The sequence below is a fragment of the Bos indicus x Bos taurus genome, chromosome 22 (assembly GCF_003369695.1).
Source record: "Bos indicus x Bos taurus breed Angus x Brahman F1 hybrid chromosome 22, Bos_hybrid_MaternalHap_v2.0, whole genome shotgun sequence".
In the NCBI taxonomy this organism is placed as follows: Eukaryota; Metazoa; Chordata; class Mammalia; order Artiodactyla; family Bovidae; genus Bos; species Bos indicus x Bos taurus.
Genome location: NC_040097.1, coordinates 24023171 through 24036289, shown reverse-complemented (window position 1 = coordinate 24036289; position 13119 = coordinate 24023171). Strand labels below are relative to the sequence as shown.

The 13119-nt window shown below is 47.1% G+C and overlaps 1 protein-coding gene and 1 long non-coding RNA gene across 4 annotated transcripts in view; one reads left to right on the top strand and one right to left on the bottom strand.

The window, feature by feature from the left end:
* LOC113880913 overlaps positions 1–7372 on the bottom strand; it is a 128137-nt gene extending 120765 nt beyond the window's left edge. For both annotated transcript variants that reach the window (XR_003507875.1, XR_003507876.1), the window contains exon 1: positions 6223–7372. This is a non-coding gene — a long non-coding RNA (uncharacterized LOC113880913). The remainder of the gene's footprint in view (positions 1–6222) is intronic.
* ADAMTS9 (ADAM metallopeptidase with thrombospondin type 1 motif 9) overlaps positions 3842–13119 on the top strand; it is a 162125-nt gene continuing 152847 nt past the window's right edge. For both annotated transcript variants that reach the window (XM_027523573.1, XM_027523572.1), the window contains exons 1-3: positions 3842–3982; positions 4559–4959; positions 10222–10384. In XM_027523573.1, coding sequence (XP_027379374.1) covers positions 3868–3982; positions 4559–4959; positions 10222–10384 — 679 coding nt within the window. In that variant the 5' untranslated portion in view covers positions 3842–3867. The remainder of the gene's footprint in view (positions 3983–4558; positions 4960–10221; positions 10385–13119) is intronic.

Below are 13119 nucleotides of genomic sequence, written 5' to 3'. Positions count from 1 at the left end.
GCTTCAGCAATACGTGAACCGTGAACTTCCTGATGTTCAAGCTGGTTTTAGAAAAGGCAGAGGAACCAGAGACGCTGGATCATGGAAAAAGCAAGAGAGTTCCAGAAAAGCATCTATTTCTGCTTTATTGACTATGCCAAAGCCTTTGACTGTGTGGATCACAATCAACTGTGGAAAATTCTGAAAGAGATGGGAATACCAGACCACCTGATCTGCCTCTTGAGAAATTTGTATGCAGGTCAGGAAGCAACAGTTAGAACTGGACATGGAACAACAGACTGGTTCTAAATAGGAAAAGGAGTACGTCAAGGCTGTATATTGTCACCCTGTTTATTTAACTTATATGCAGAGTACATCATGAGAAACGCTGGACTGGAAGAAACACAAGCCGGAATCAAGATTGCCGGGAGAAATATCAATAACCTCAGATATGGAGATGACACCACCCTTATGGCAGAAAGTGAAGAGGAACTAAAGAGCCTCTTGATGAAAGTGAAAGACAAGAGTGAAAAAGTTGGCTTTAAAGCTCAACATTCAGAAAACGAAGATCATGGTATCCGGTCCCACCACTTCATGGGAAATAGATGGGGAAACATTGGAAACAGTGTCAGACTTTATTTTTCTGGGCTCCAAAATCACTGCAGATGGTGACTGCAGCCATGAAATTAAAAGACACTTACTCCTTGGAAGGAAAGTTATGACCAACCTAGATAGCATATTCAAAAGCAGAGACATTACTTTGCCAGCAAAGGTCTGTCTAGTCAAGGCTATGGTTTTTCCTGTGGTCGTGTATGGAAGTGAGAGTTGGACTGAAGAAGGCTGAGGGCCGAAGAATTGATGCTTTTGAACTGTGGTGTTGGAGAAGACTCTTGAGAGTCCCTTGGACCGCAAAGAGATCCAACCAGTCCATTCTGAAGGAGATCAGCCCTGGGATTTCTTTGGAAGGAATGATGCTAAAGCTGAAACTCCAGTACTTTGGCCACCTCATGCGAAGAGTTGACTCACTGGAAAAGACTCTGATGCTGGGAGAGATTGGGGGCAGGAGGAGAAGGGGACGACAGAGGATGAGATGGCTGGATGGCGTCACTGACTCGATGGACTTGAGTTTGAGTGAACTCCGGGAGTTGGTGATGGACAGGGAGGCCTGGCGTGCTGCGATTCATGGGGTTGCAAAGAGTCGGACACGACTGAGCGACTGATCTGATCTGTCAAATTATTTTACTTCTTTCAACCTCAATATCCTTATCTGTAAAATGGAATTACTATCCTGCCTGCCTCATAGAGCTGCTGTAAAAATTAAATGTTGTATTAAATGCACAAGGGGTAGCACATAAAGTTGATTATCATCATTATTATTATTCAGACAAAAGATTTTGACTTGAATTGTTTAGCTCCCTCAGTTGTCCTGTTCGTTTATTATGATTTCAAATATCTTCCTAAGATTTTTGTTTTTAAGACTTGTTTATAGATTTAAATCCAGAGGTAAGCTCGTAACACTTAAGAGAGGGTGAATAAACTCCCTGAGAATGAGAAATTCAGAAAGCCAGACTCCTAATCAGTTCAGGAAGTTCCAAGAGAAACTTTGTATTTTTAGTCCCTATCAGCTGTAGAGATGGTTATTTGTATCAGGAGCAATGTTAAAGAACCATAAAAAAAGTTCATCCTTTAATGCCAAGTCCTAGAAAGAAAGCCACTGAGAAAGAGCACACAATGAAACCTCTGTCCTTACATATAATCATTGCTATACTGTTAAGTTCTTTACAGGAGGGATTCAAATTGAAAAAGAGGAAAATTGTTTAATGGGAAATACTGCAATATGCTACCTTTTTGAGTAATTTTATGGTGGGAGTCCTAGAACATTTTCCATAGGAATCAGCTAAGAGTTTGATTTCTTGATGTTTTTCTGTTTCCTGCTAAACTGTCAGCAAACCTCAGACACTGTGATTGTGAGAAATTTTTACTACATAATGATAAGAAAGATTGTGTATTAGAAGAAATGTCTTTTAGTCAATACCTTGAAGGTTTAAGAAAAAGTTTTAAATATTATTCTTTAAAAATCTGATTGTGTGCTTAACAGGGGTTTCTATTTTGCCGTCTTTACACTGTGTGCACCAATCATAAATTCCAGTCAAGGCAACATTGGTCTGTTTGGGTTAACAACTTCTTTAGGAAATTCTATTCTTGCCAAGTCATTTCTCCCTGTATCAGGAGAAATATTTACATTAATATTTCCAGAGTAGTGGACACTTATAGAATATTGCTTTAGTCCCCCTCCCCCCACCCCCAACCCCAGTAGGCAGTCTTTGGTGTTTTCATCCCTGAGTGCCAGCCTTCCAAGCAACAGAGAACTCTGGTTCGGGACTTGGGGGCAAATATTCATTTTTTACAGAAATTGTTCAAAACATCCAGAATTAAACACCTCTTTCACTGTCTCTCTCTCTCTCACACACACACACACATGCGCACACACATACATACACACCATCCCTCTCTGGCAGAATTTCCGACTTTAAAATATGCATCCCGTCAGAGGTAGGTATAGTTAAAAGTGTCAGCTTTAAACTGTTCCAAGCATTTCTCTGGCAAAAAGCAAGCGGAAGTGGTTGAGAAATCTCTGCAGGCACTGGTGCTTCCCCTCGAGTCAATGACAGTCCCCTCTCACTCTCCCCCGCTCCCCATATCTCTAAAACCCGAGGCACTTGGGGGCGCCGAAATCCCCGCCTCCTCTTGCTGCCCAGAGCAGTTCTTAACCTTTTTTGGGCCGGAGACCTACAGAAAGCTATAGACACTCTCTCGATGGGTCTGAGGTTGGGGCAAGCACAACTGAAAAGCTTTGGGAAACTTTGAGGAGACCATGAATTTGAAACGCATCCTGAACTGCCAGATGAGAACCCCAGCTCCCAAACGCTTGACCTGGGGCGGTGAGGCCAAGAGCGGAGCTCAGAAGCCAAACCGCCTCCCTCAGTGAGAAACTGTGGGACGAGAAGGCGCTCCTGCGCTGGGCCACTTTCACTTGTGAGAAACCAAAAGGAGACAGGGACAGAAAGAGAGAAAGAGAAGAGAGAGAGATGGGGACCGTGTAGAAAGAGAAAAGGGATGGGGGAGATGCGGGAACTAGAGAGGTACACAGAGGGACGGGGAGAAGAGACTACAAGCGGGAAAGGGGGCAGAGAGCGGACTGACAGGGCGAGGGAGAGAAGAGATTCCGAAGGGAGAAAAAGAGGATACGGGAGAGAGACTGGGAGCGCCAGGAAAAGGGGAGAACGTTCTCTACTCTGTCTTGCCAGGGCAGGGAGTCTCAGAAAAGCCCGTCCCGGGGAGATGGCGGACCGCACTCGGCGCCCCTGCGCTCCCGGCGACTCTGCGAGCAGCAAGTACCGCACAGCAGCCGAGGAGCCGAGTGGCAGGAGGCGGTCCCCACTCACTCCGCTTTCTCCTCCCCTCTCCGAGAGGCGGGGACCTGAGTATTTGAGTAGCGCCCCCCCTCCGCCCCCCAGCCCCCCATTCAAGAAGCCGCTCCGCTATCCCCGCCAGCACAGGGCGCCCGGCGCGCCTCGGAGCGCACGTTCCGCGCTTTCTCCTGCCTGCTCCCTGGACATTATGCGGCCAAGCAGCCGAGCCCCAGTCTTCCTCCTCCTCCTGCTCCTCCGGCTCCTCCTGCGGCCCGAGCGGCTCAGCTCTCGGCAGGCGGCGGCGTTGCTCAGCCGAGCGCAGACGGGACCCTCGCCGCGAGACCTCAGCGACTCCTAAAGTCAAAAGTTGGCGGCGGGCACCGGGCTCCGCGCGCTCTCCGCAGCCGCAGCCTCGCAGCCAAGGAGGGCAGGAGGGGAGGGGGGTGGGGGCGGCTGGGGAGGGGTGGGGAGCACCATGCAGTTTGTATCCTGGGCCACACTGCTAACGCTCCTGGTGCGAGACCTGGCCGAGATGGGGAGCCCAGATGCCGCGGCGGCCGTGCGCAAGGACAGGCTGCACCCGAGGCAAGGTAACGAGAGTCGGCCACGGGGACCCTTCCGCCCCTGTCGCCACCTCCTTAGCCTCCGTGTCCGACGGCGGACACCCCGCAGCGGAGGCCTCTCTCTCCCCTCTCCTTTTCCTAGAAAGAATTATCTCCCGCTTTGCAGCTTCTCCCTTCTTTAGGTCATTCCCAGCCAATCTCTCAAAGAGACACTGTGGAAAGAACTTAGTCGTCCGCCCCCTTCTTTTAGCCTGATCTTCCTCCTTACCCACGCCAGGCCCCAAACCTGTTAGTAACTGGGGGCACCAGCTCGTCGCATAATTCAGGGTATCTGTCAGGATCTATAATCATGTTATGTATTTTGTCTTGTTCAGTGTCTGACTCTGACAGCATCTAACACTTTCTGATACATAGTAGGTGTTCAGCAAATATTTGTCCAGTCACTGAAGATGAAGGGATTGACTTGAATGGGGAGGAAAAAGCTGGAAAATAACTTAGGAGAGCCCCCCCCCCCCTGCTGCCCCCCCCCACACACACACACTTCAAGTTAAAACTTGCAGAAAACTATATTATTGGTTCATGTGCCTCTGCTTCTCTCTACAGTGAAATTATTAGAGACCCTGAGCGAATACGAAATCGCATCTCCCGTCCGAGTGAACGCTCTCGGAGAACCCTTTCCCACGAACGTACACTTCAAAAGAAGGCGACGAAGCATTAACTCTGCCTCTGACCCCTGGCCTGGCTTCGCCTCCTCCTCTTCCTCCGCTACCTCCTCCCAGGAGCATTACCGCCTCTCCGCCTTTGGCCAGCAATTTCTATTTAATCTCACCGCCCATGCTGGATTTATCGCCCCAATGTTCACTGTCACCCTCCTTGGGGCACCTGGGGTGAACCAGACTAAGTTTTATTCCGAGGAGGAAGCGGAACTCAAGCACTGTTTCTACAAAGGCCATGTCAATACCAAGTCAGAGCACACGGCCGTCATCAGTCTCTGCTCGGGAATGGTAAGTGGACGCGCGCCCCCTCCCCTGCCCTGCCCTTTCACCTCCTCACCCGCTTCTGGAAGACTTAATTGCTCTCTAGCCTAGGACCCTCACTGCGCCGTCTCTCTGCTCTAGCATTAAACATGCGCTACTAACTTGTTTGCGTCCTACGCTTTGGGTGGCTACTCCGGCGAGTGTGCTGACACTTGAAAGAAGCTCATCCCCGACACCGCCCCCTCCACTAAGTCCCGGGAGGGGGAGTTCTGGATGTTTCGGAGCTTTCTAGGGTCCAAATTCAGCTCCACTGTTGAACTGCGTGTTGCCCCACACCAGTAGGTGGCTGGGGTGTCGGTTTCCAAACTCGAAGAGACGTCCTTGCCTTCTGCAAACTCGGCCGCCCAGGAGTGGAGCAGCTGAGCACTGGGAGAACCCGACTCCTTATTGGTGCATCTTGAGTCAGGGGTGTGGGCTGAGAATCCCCAGCGTCGGGTACGGGGAGTTCCTTCTGTGTGTCTTGGGAGGGCGGTGCGTAATCTAGAGTCCCCACGTTCTCTCAGGGTCTTTTTTCACGCGCCAGGAACCCTGAGGCTGAACTGGATTGACAGGGAACAGGTCCGGTCTCAGGAACGGAAGGGTGGGCCCAGGGTTTAGGGGGCGGGGAAGAGGGCGGGGCCTGTCCTAGATGCTTTGCTTCAGCAAGGAACTAGGAGTGGGGGTGCGTCGCAGTCCGACTCTGCACCCTGCTGGCGGGGTGGCCCCAAGAAGCAAAAATATTGGGGAGAGCTTGGAGAGATTTCAGTTCTCTTGAGATTTCCACTACCCATGGGGTGCCAGAGAATTCGAAAAGGGAGCCTGAAGTGCACATTTCTCTAGAGAGGGAGGGTGAGAGGGCGCGGAAGTCACCTCCATGCGTTGCAAAATACGCACTTAGCAGGGGACCCAAGCTGGTACCCCTACCCGGTGTTTATTTACTCACCGCCCCCTTCTCTTTCCCCCTCCCCCCGCCCCACTTGCCCTCTTGTCTGCCCTACACGACCTCTGCCCTCTCCCTTTTGTGAGATTTGAGGGTCCGCTGTAAGGTTTTGGCCCAAGTGAGAGCGGTTCTAGGACTTCCCCAAGCGACGTGCGTTTCTGCCACGCGCTCTGACGCAGAAACTATCGTGGGTCAGGATCTCCCAGCGCACAGGGGCTGTGTGCCCTGCTCCCCAGTGATGCAATTACTTTTCTCCAGAGCACCCATACTCCCCGCCGTTACCTTTTCTAAGTGGAAGCTTGACTACTTACCCAGGGATCTTGGCTGCCCTCTTCGCGCGCTGTTGTTCGTGGCTCGCGAGTCCCAAATGTTGATGTTGCATCTATCTCCACTGCTCAACCGAGGGGTCGGGTGGGAAGGGAGGCAAGCTTGTAGACTGAGAGGAGGGAGGTTTAGGCTGCTGGTATGCGAGGATGAAGATGAACCCCCTTTAGCCCCAGCAAAGTTCCCAGAGTCGCGGTGCGTCGTTGAGATTGTTTGGGGGTGGGCGGAGACGGCAATTTGGCGAAATGGGAGGGGGTGCTGCATGAGTCATCGCTGCCCCGGGACGCCTGGAATCCTTCTGTTCTTGGAACGGTTGTTTGATCTGGGTGGGTCAGGTGCTGGAACCCAGACCATCAGAGTGTGCCCAGATCCCAAGGCTGTAACCCACAGTTCCAGAACCTTACTGATGGTGCTGCGTGTGTAAGTCAAGTTTGTAAACAGCCTTTACTCCTCCTCCCTCCCCGCCTCCACACCCTGCTGAGTGGCCCCAGCAGTGGTATAAAAGTTTGCTGCGCAGGACCTTAATTTCTGCTGGCAATTTTAGGTGGTAACTCGCACTTGTAACTGCAGAGTAGTAACTCTCTTAGGGAACTGAGGGCCAGGACTTAAGAAAGACGAACTCCCTAGACCTTGAGGAGTCCATTTGTATTGCGCCTAATTTGCAGTCTGGCTCTTTTTTTGGAGGGGAGGGAGGTGCAGAAGATCTGGCATGTTATCTGAAAAATAGTGCGAGGTAGCCCTTTATAGCTGGAATGAATCTAGCTCCAAAGCCCTTGCCCCTTTGTCTTCCTTTTGGAATTTATCTTTCTTGGAAAGATGTCCCCGTACCCGTTTGGTACTTGTAGTATCTTGGCCCTCCTCCTGGCCCTCTCAGGAAATCTTCCTGGAAATTGTTCATTCTTTAGACTGGGCCATGCCGCCTTCCTCCCTTCCCTCACCCCACTGGTCAGTGATTAGTTTCCCTGAACTCCTTCTTAGATGTGTTTCTCACCTGTTCTAAGCACCCCTACTCTACCTCTAGGCCTCTTTGCTTCTCTCTTTCTCTCATTAGGGCTGATGTCTAAGAAATACTTCTGTCTGGCTTCTTCTCCTGGTCTTTTCTCTTTAATCCCTGCCACACACTGCTTGTAGATGACTGATGACAAGGTGCAAAATCACGTCGCTATCCTGTTCAGTTACTGCACAGGCCTCCCCACTGCCTAGTGAATGACTATAAACGCTTCCGTCTGGCACTTAAGGCCATTGCCACTGCACCTCCTCACCCCTTTGTACCTCCAGAGTCTAGTCTCATCTGTCAAGCTTTGCTTCACAAATCCTACATTTCAGGCAAACTGTTTTTGCACATTTCATTTCCCTCCCATCTCATAACCTTTGGGCCCTTGGATTTACTAGGTGAGTGACCTCAACCAGCTTCACATGCTCAAATCACACCCTTCTTTCAAAGTGTAACTAATGTATCTTGTTCCCCAGGAAACCTCTTCCTAGTCCTTCAGACTGCTGCCATCTCTCTCCACTTTCACAGACATATACCTCTCTCCCTGCTTGATGTTTAGTGTGCTCTCCCTTGTATTATGGCTCTTGCAACACATGTTCTATCCCCTTTCCCTGGAAGGAGGGTCAGCATCAATTCATTTCTCTCCCGCAGTGCCTTTTATATATTGTAGTAAGTACTTACAGCCTGTATTTGAATAAATGGTCACCTTAGCCAAGAAAGGGTTACTCTTCATTCAAACAACTGTGTTGTGAATCAGCCACAAATTAATTTGACCTCATTTATATTCCTTTTACTGAACTCTTATTATGTGTCTTGTACTGTAATAAGTGCTTTATGTGTCCATTATTTCATCTAAATCCTTACAACAGCCCAGTCCTTGAAAGAACCCATTTTGCAGTTGAGGGCACTGAATCTTTGAGAGGTGGGGACTTGCTTATGGTTTCACAGGTAGCAAGTGACAGAGCTGGAGTTCCCATCCAGTCCTTCTGACCATACTCTTAACCATGGGCCAGAGACTGAATCTGTGTTCCTAAAGAGAATTTCAAAGTTGTTGTTGTTGTTTTTTTTTAAAGGCACTAGACTAGAATCAGGGTACCTGAGTTCCAGATTTAGCAGGAGAACTATTCAGCTGCTTCTGTATCACTGAAAGGGACAAGTCAATTCCTGCCTCTGGACCTCAGTTTCCCCTTTTAATAATCAAAGATGCCAGACCTTCACCAGATGGGCTCCAAGATTCTTTCTCAGTATTTGTGGCCCATCTCTAGTAGCTTTCACATGTTGTAGTCGGTTTCTTGCTCTGTGCTCAGAGAGCACCAGAGTTGTGTTTTGAAAATAGGGAGAGGTGCCTGGGTAAAAGCAAACTTGTTAAATCACTTCTTCTCTGGAAGCCAGTTACTCTCTTATAAGATACTTGTCTTATTCTGACACTATCTTGTCTCTAAGTCTTATCTTTAAGTCAGGGATGAACCACATGGAGACTTTTTTTAAAAAAATTAAAATACTAGATCTTACCATTAGAAATACCAAATCTGCATACATAGGGTGATTTCTCAAATTTAAATTTATTTTTCAACTTCCCAGGACATTTTGACACTTAGCTGGGTTTGGGAACCCCAGTGCTTAGCCAAGTACTTTAAAACTTTGTCATGCCTAAGAATTCTAAAATGTCAGTTCTTGGGCCCTACCTACCCCCCAGATATTTCAATTCAGTAGATTAGAATTTGGGTGGAATGTGATACTTCAGTGCTGATACTGCCATTGATGTTCAAGGACAGTCATTTCCTGGATCCGGGGGAAAGTCAAAGGCCCTTGCCTTTTCCCCAGCACTGAGGGAAAAGGAACCACAGAGAAGGTGAGAAAAGCTTGATTTTTTCCTTAAAACACTGCCCAGTGGCATGGCATAGGGAACTTTTTATTGCTCTTGTAATGTTTCCTTTGGGTGGTTCAACTTTGCAGCTTCATTTATAATTTGCAAACCTTGTGGGTATATGGGAAGGGGAGGAGAAAGAGTTACCGTGAAACTCTTAGTGATTGGCAAACACAAACTATATCCTGGTGGTTAGAGGCTGGCCAACTCTGCAACACCAAAAGCCACTTCTGTTCCAAGCCCTGACAAGGTATCCCTTTGCTAAGCACTTTACACACATTTTGGGCTTCCCTTGTGGCTCAGCTAGTAAAGAACCTGCCTGCAATGCAGTAGACCTGGGTTCAATCCCTGGGTTGGGAAGATCCCCTGGAGAAGGGAAAGGGAAAGGCCACTATTCTGGCCTAGAGAATTCCAAAGAGTCAGACAGAACTGAGCGACTTACACTTCACTTATACACATTATCTCGTTTAATCCGCACAATGACAGTAAATAATTTTATCTCTCATTGATAAACAAGGAAGATGAAACTCAGAGTAGTTAAGGAGCTTACCCAAGGTGGGCGAGCGAGTGGTGGAACTGAGATTGGAACCTTGGGCAGCCTGCCTGGAAAGTCTTATCCTGGGTCACTCCCTGTGGTCAGGGAAAGGGTTGACAAGAGGCTCCTCTGCCATTGTCCCTGGCGGCACCACCTTGAGTGCCTTCTGGTCAACATGTGCTTCCTGATTTTGAAGTCAGGATAAGGCTTTCTTGAGTAGGCTTTTCTCTTTGAAACTGATACTTGTCTCTGTTTCCAGGCTGTCTTAACACACAGAAACCCTCTTTCAGCAGCCTGGAGGAGTGAATATAAATCAGCTTAAGCACCAAGGAAATATTTCTTAGAGGCTGATTTGGATAGCAGGTTCTGTAGAGTCCAATCAAAGGTTAAGGTACTGATATGGCAGAGAGTGAAAAAAGAAAAATAAAAAAAACCACTCCAAGTATATCAGTAAGATTTTCAGCTTAAGGAGCCCTCATGGGAAAGGAGTTGGGTAAGATGGCACCACTTACTTGGCATTGTTCCACTGTCCTTTTCCTCCCAGTGGCTAAGTTATATTAAGTCAACCTCTCATCTCTCTTTATTTGCAGCTGGGCACATTTCGGTCCCATGATGGAGATTATTTTATTGAACCACTACTGTCCATTGATGAACAAGAAGATGAAGAGGCCCAAAACAAACCCCACATTATCTATAGGCACAGCACCCCCCACAGAGAGCCGGCGACAGGACAGCATGCATGTGACACCTCAGGTATTTGCGTCTTGCTTAAGCGGAGGTCCTACCTGTGTGAGCTGGGTTACTTGCCAGGCCTCAAAGAGGTAGCTATTTCACAGGCTACAGAGCTCTACCATTTACATTGTCTTTGTTATTCAGTCTTCAAGCCAGGTAGGTATATTCCCATTGTACAGATGTGGAAACTAAAAAGAAGTTTAGTAACTTGTCCAGTGTCGCACAGTTAATAAGTGACAAATCCAGGAGATGAACTCATACAGCAGTGACGTCAAGCCCACTCTGGGCAGAGCCACCTCTTGTTGAAGTTGCTGTTTTTAGGATTAAGCTTTAGTGATGTCTTGAGGCTGTTGTTATTGTATTCATTAGGACTTTTTTTTTTTTTTAACAGTGTACAAGTATGAAAAAGTCTTACAAATGGAAGGCACAAAAATTTCTATATGTTTACTGGAATTTTTTTTCAATCAACTTCAATGTAACTAATGTTCTGTGACTTCAGGAAATACAGGAACGGAGCTGTGGTTTGTGCTCTCAGGTGTCAGTTGAGTGCATATATACCTGCCATAGATTTTCTTCCATCCTGGTCAGATTCTTGGAGGCTTGGTGCTGACATGCTTGGCCGTTGTCCGTTATATTTCCCCTGGGCACGCTGGAAAGCTTATGCTTGTGTATGCTTCTCAGTGAAGCACCCTTTCACTATCTCTGATGCTTACTTATTTCTCTCTGATGGTCCTGTTTCCTTAGAAACCATCTGTCTGTTTGGTCCTGTGTTTTAGGATGTTTGTTAAAATAACCATCTTTTTTATTGTTTCTAAAATGGTATCCCTCCCCCCTATTCTTTATTTTTTAAAGTCTCTTCCTCAAATTAAGTGATTTCTCAGGGTGTTTCTGGTTTCTCCAAAAAGACCAAAATTCAAGACCAAGAAGGTCTTCCTAAAATGATCGCTTGTTTCATCTTGTATCTATATCAGGTTGTTCCACTGTGGCAGAGTGTGATGTCCTCTTCTCTCCCAGAATTATTAGTTCTAAAGTGAAACCTTTAATGTAGGATGACACTGGCTTGTAACGTGGTACAGCCGAGTCGTAGGGTGTGTCATCCGGCTTTATCCCATTCAGTCCTGTGTTCTTAACCACCAGGGCTAATTGGAACATAACTGAAATGTTCTGTCTAGACTCTCTACAGAGCCAAGGGGTAGAGATGGGAGTCTGGAGTCAGAAACAGATGTCAGGGTGCCAAGACTGCCAGCCAGCTGCAAGTTGAATGGCAATTCATATCTTTGTGGCCCTGCTAATAAGAATATAGACCTTAACTTCTGACTTTCTAAATCTGAACTAGGAAGTGCCTATTTTATGCATATGTGTAAAGAAAGGAAATATATCTCTTCCATTTCTATCTTATATAATGTACATTCAAAAGATAAATAACATTTTCATTGATCAATTTGTTGAACATTAGCACTTTGTGACACTCTTCTCCCTAAAGTAAAAGCAAACCACCATTTTTTTAAAACTGCCTTTTATTATTTATTATGGTCCTATTTTTTGCTGGCATTGGGCAAAGCACTTTACCTACATGACTTCACTTAATCATTACCACAGCAACCCTACGAGTCAGACACCAGTCTCCCCTCCATTGTGTCTGGTAAAGGAGCTGAGGCTTTCAGAGTTGGAACAGCTTGCCTGAGATCTCACAGCTAGTCCGTGATGACAACCCATAATTTCCTGTCTTATCTTGCAGCCTTTGCTGTGTACAGTTGTGATGTGTATGAGTGTGTACATTCAGGTGTGTATTTGTGTGAAAGAGAGAGAGAGAGAGAAGTCTCTTTTAATACTGTCATTCCAAAAATCCTCTGGGTTCATTTTCTTAAATTAATTACCAAAATAAATAGACATTTCGTTTTCTGGAACAGAGGACAAGTCATTGTCAAGTTCAGTTAAAAACACAAAAGAGAGGGAATCTGCAAAAGTAAGGAAAGAAGACAGCAAAAAATGGTTTTGTTGTCTTTACCATTTTTTTGGAAAAAAAAAAAAAAAAATGTTTTTTCAAAACCACTTGTGTTCTAATTACCTGTACTGGGGCCTCTGAGCCATCTTCCAAATCAGCAGTGCCAACTTTTAGTTTTCTATCTGGTTTTTTGCTTGCTGGTGACCAATCTGGCAGACCCTTCCCTCACCCTGTGTGATGATTCAGCAGGCCGGCAGTTTTGATTGGCTCTTTCAGAGGTTGCTGTTGGACTGTGCCGCTCTGGTTTTTCTCTCCCAGCTGCTTCTGTACCCCTTCTTTGAGTTCATATACAGGAAGCTCAGAGCAATTGCAGAGAACTTTGGAACATGGCACGTTTCACCAGCAGCCATTAGCAGCATGGACAAGCAGATCAGAAACCTCCAAAATCCAGGGAGCTTTGGCACAGGGAGTAAAAGTAGGTGGGGGTGGGAGAAGTCCCTCTGGCCAGGGATTATCTGGCCAATGCAAATATCAGTTCATTCAGGTTCAGAGATTTTCCCCCTAAAAGCAGTGGTTGGTAATCAGAACGTGAAGTCGCTCAGTTGTGTCCAACTCTTTGCGACCCCATGGACTGTAGCCTACCAACCTCCTCTGTCCATGGGATTTTCCAGGCAATAGCACTGTAGTGGATTGCCATTTCCTTCTCCATGGTAATCAGAGGTAAATTTTAAAAGTGCCCTGGGAGCCTCATGCAGATTCTTTAAACAAACTCCTCTTGCAGGGAAGTGAGATGGAGCAAGAATCAGTGGGG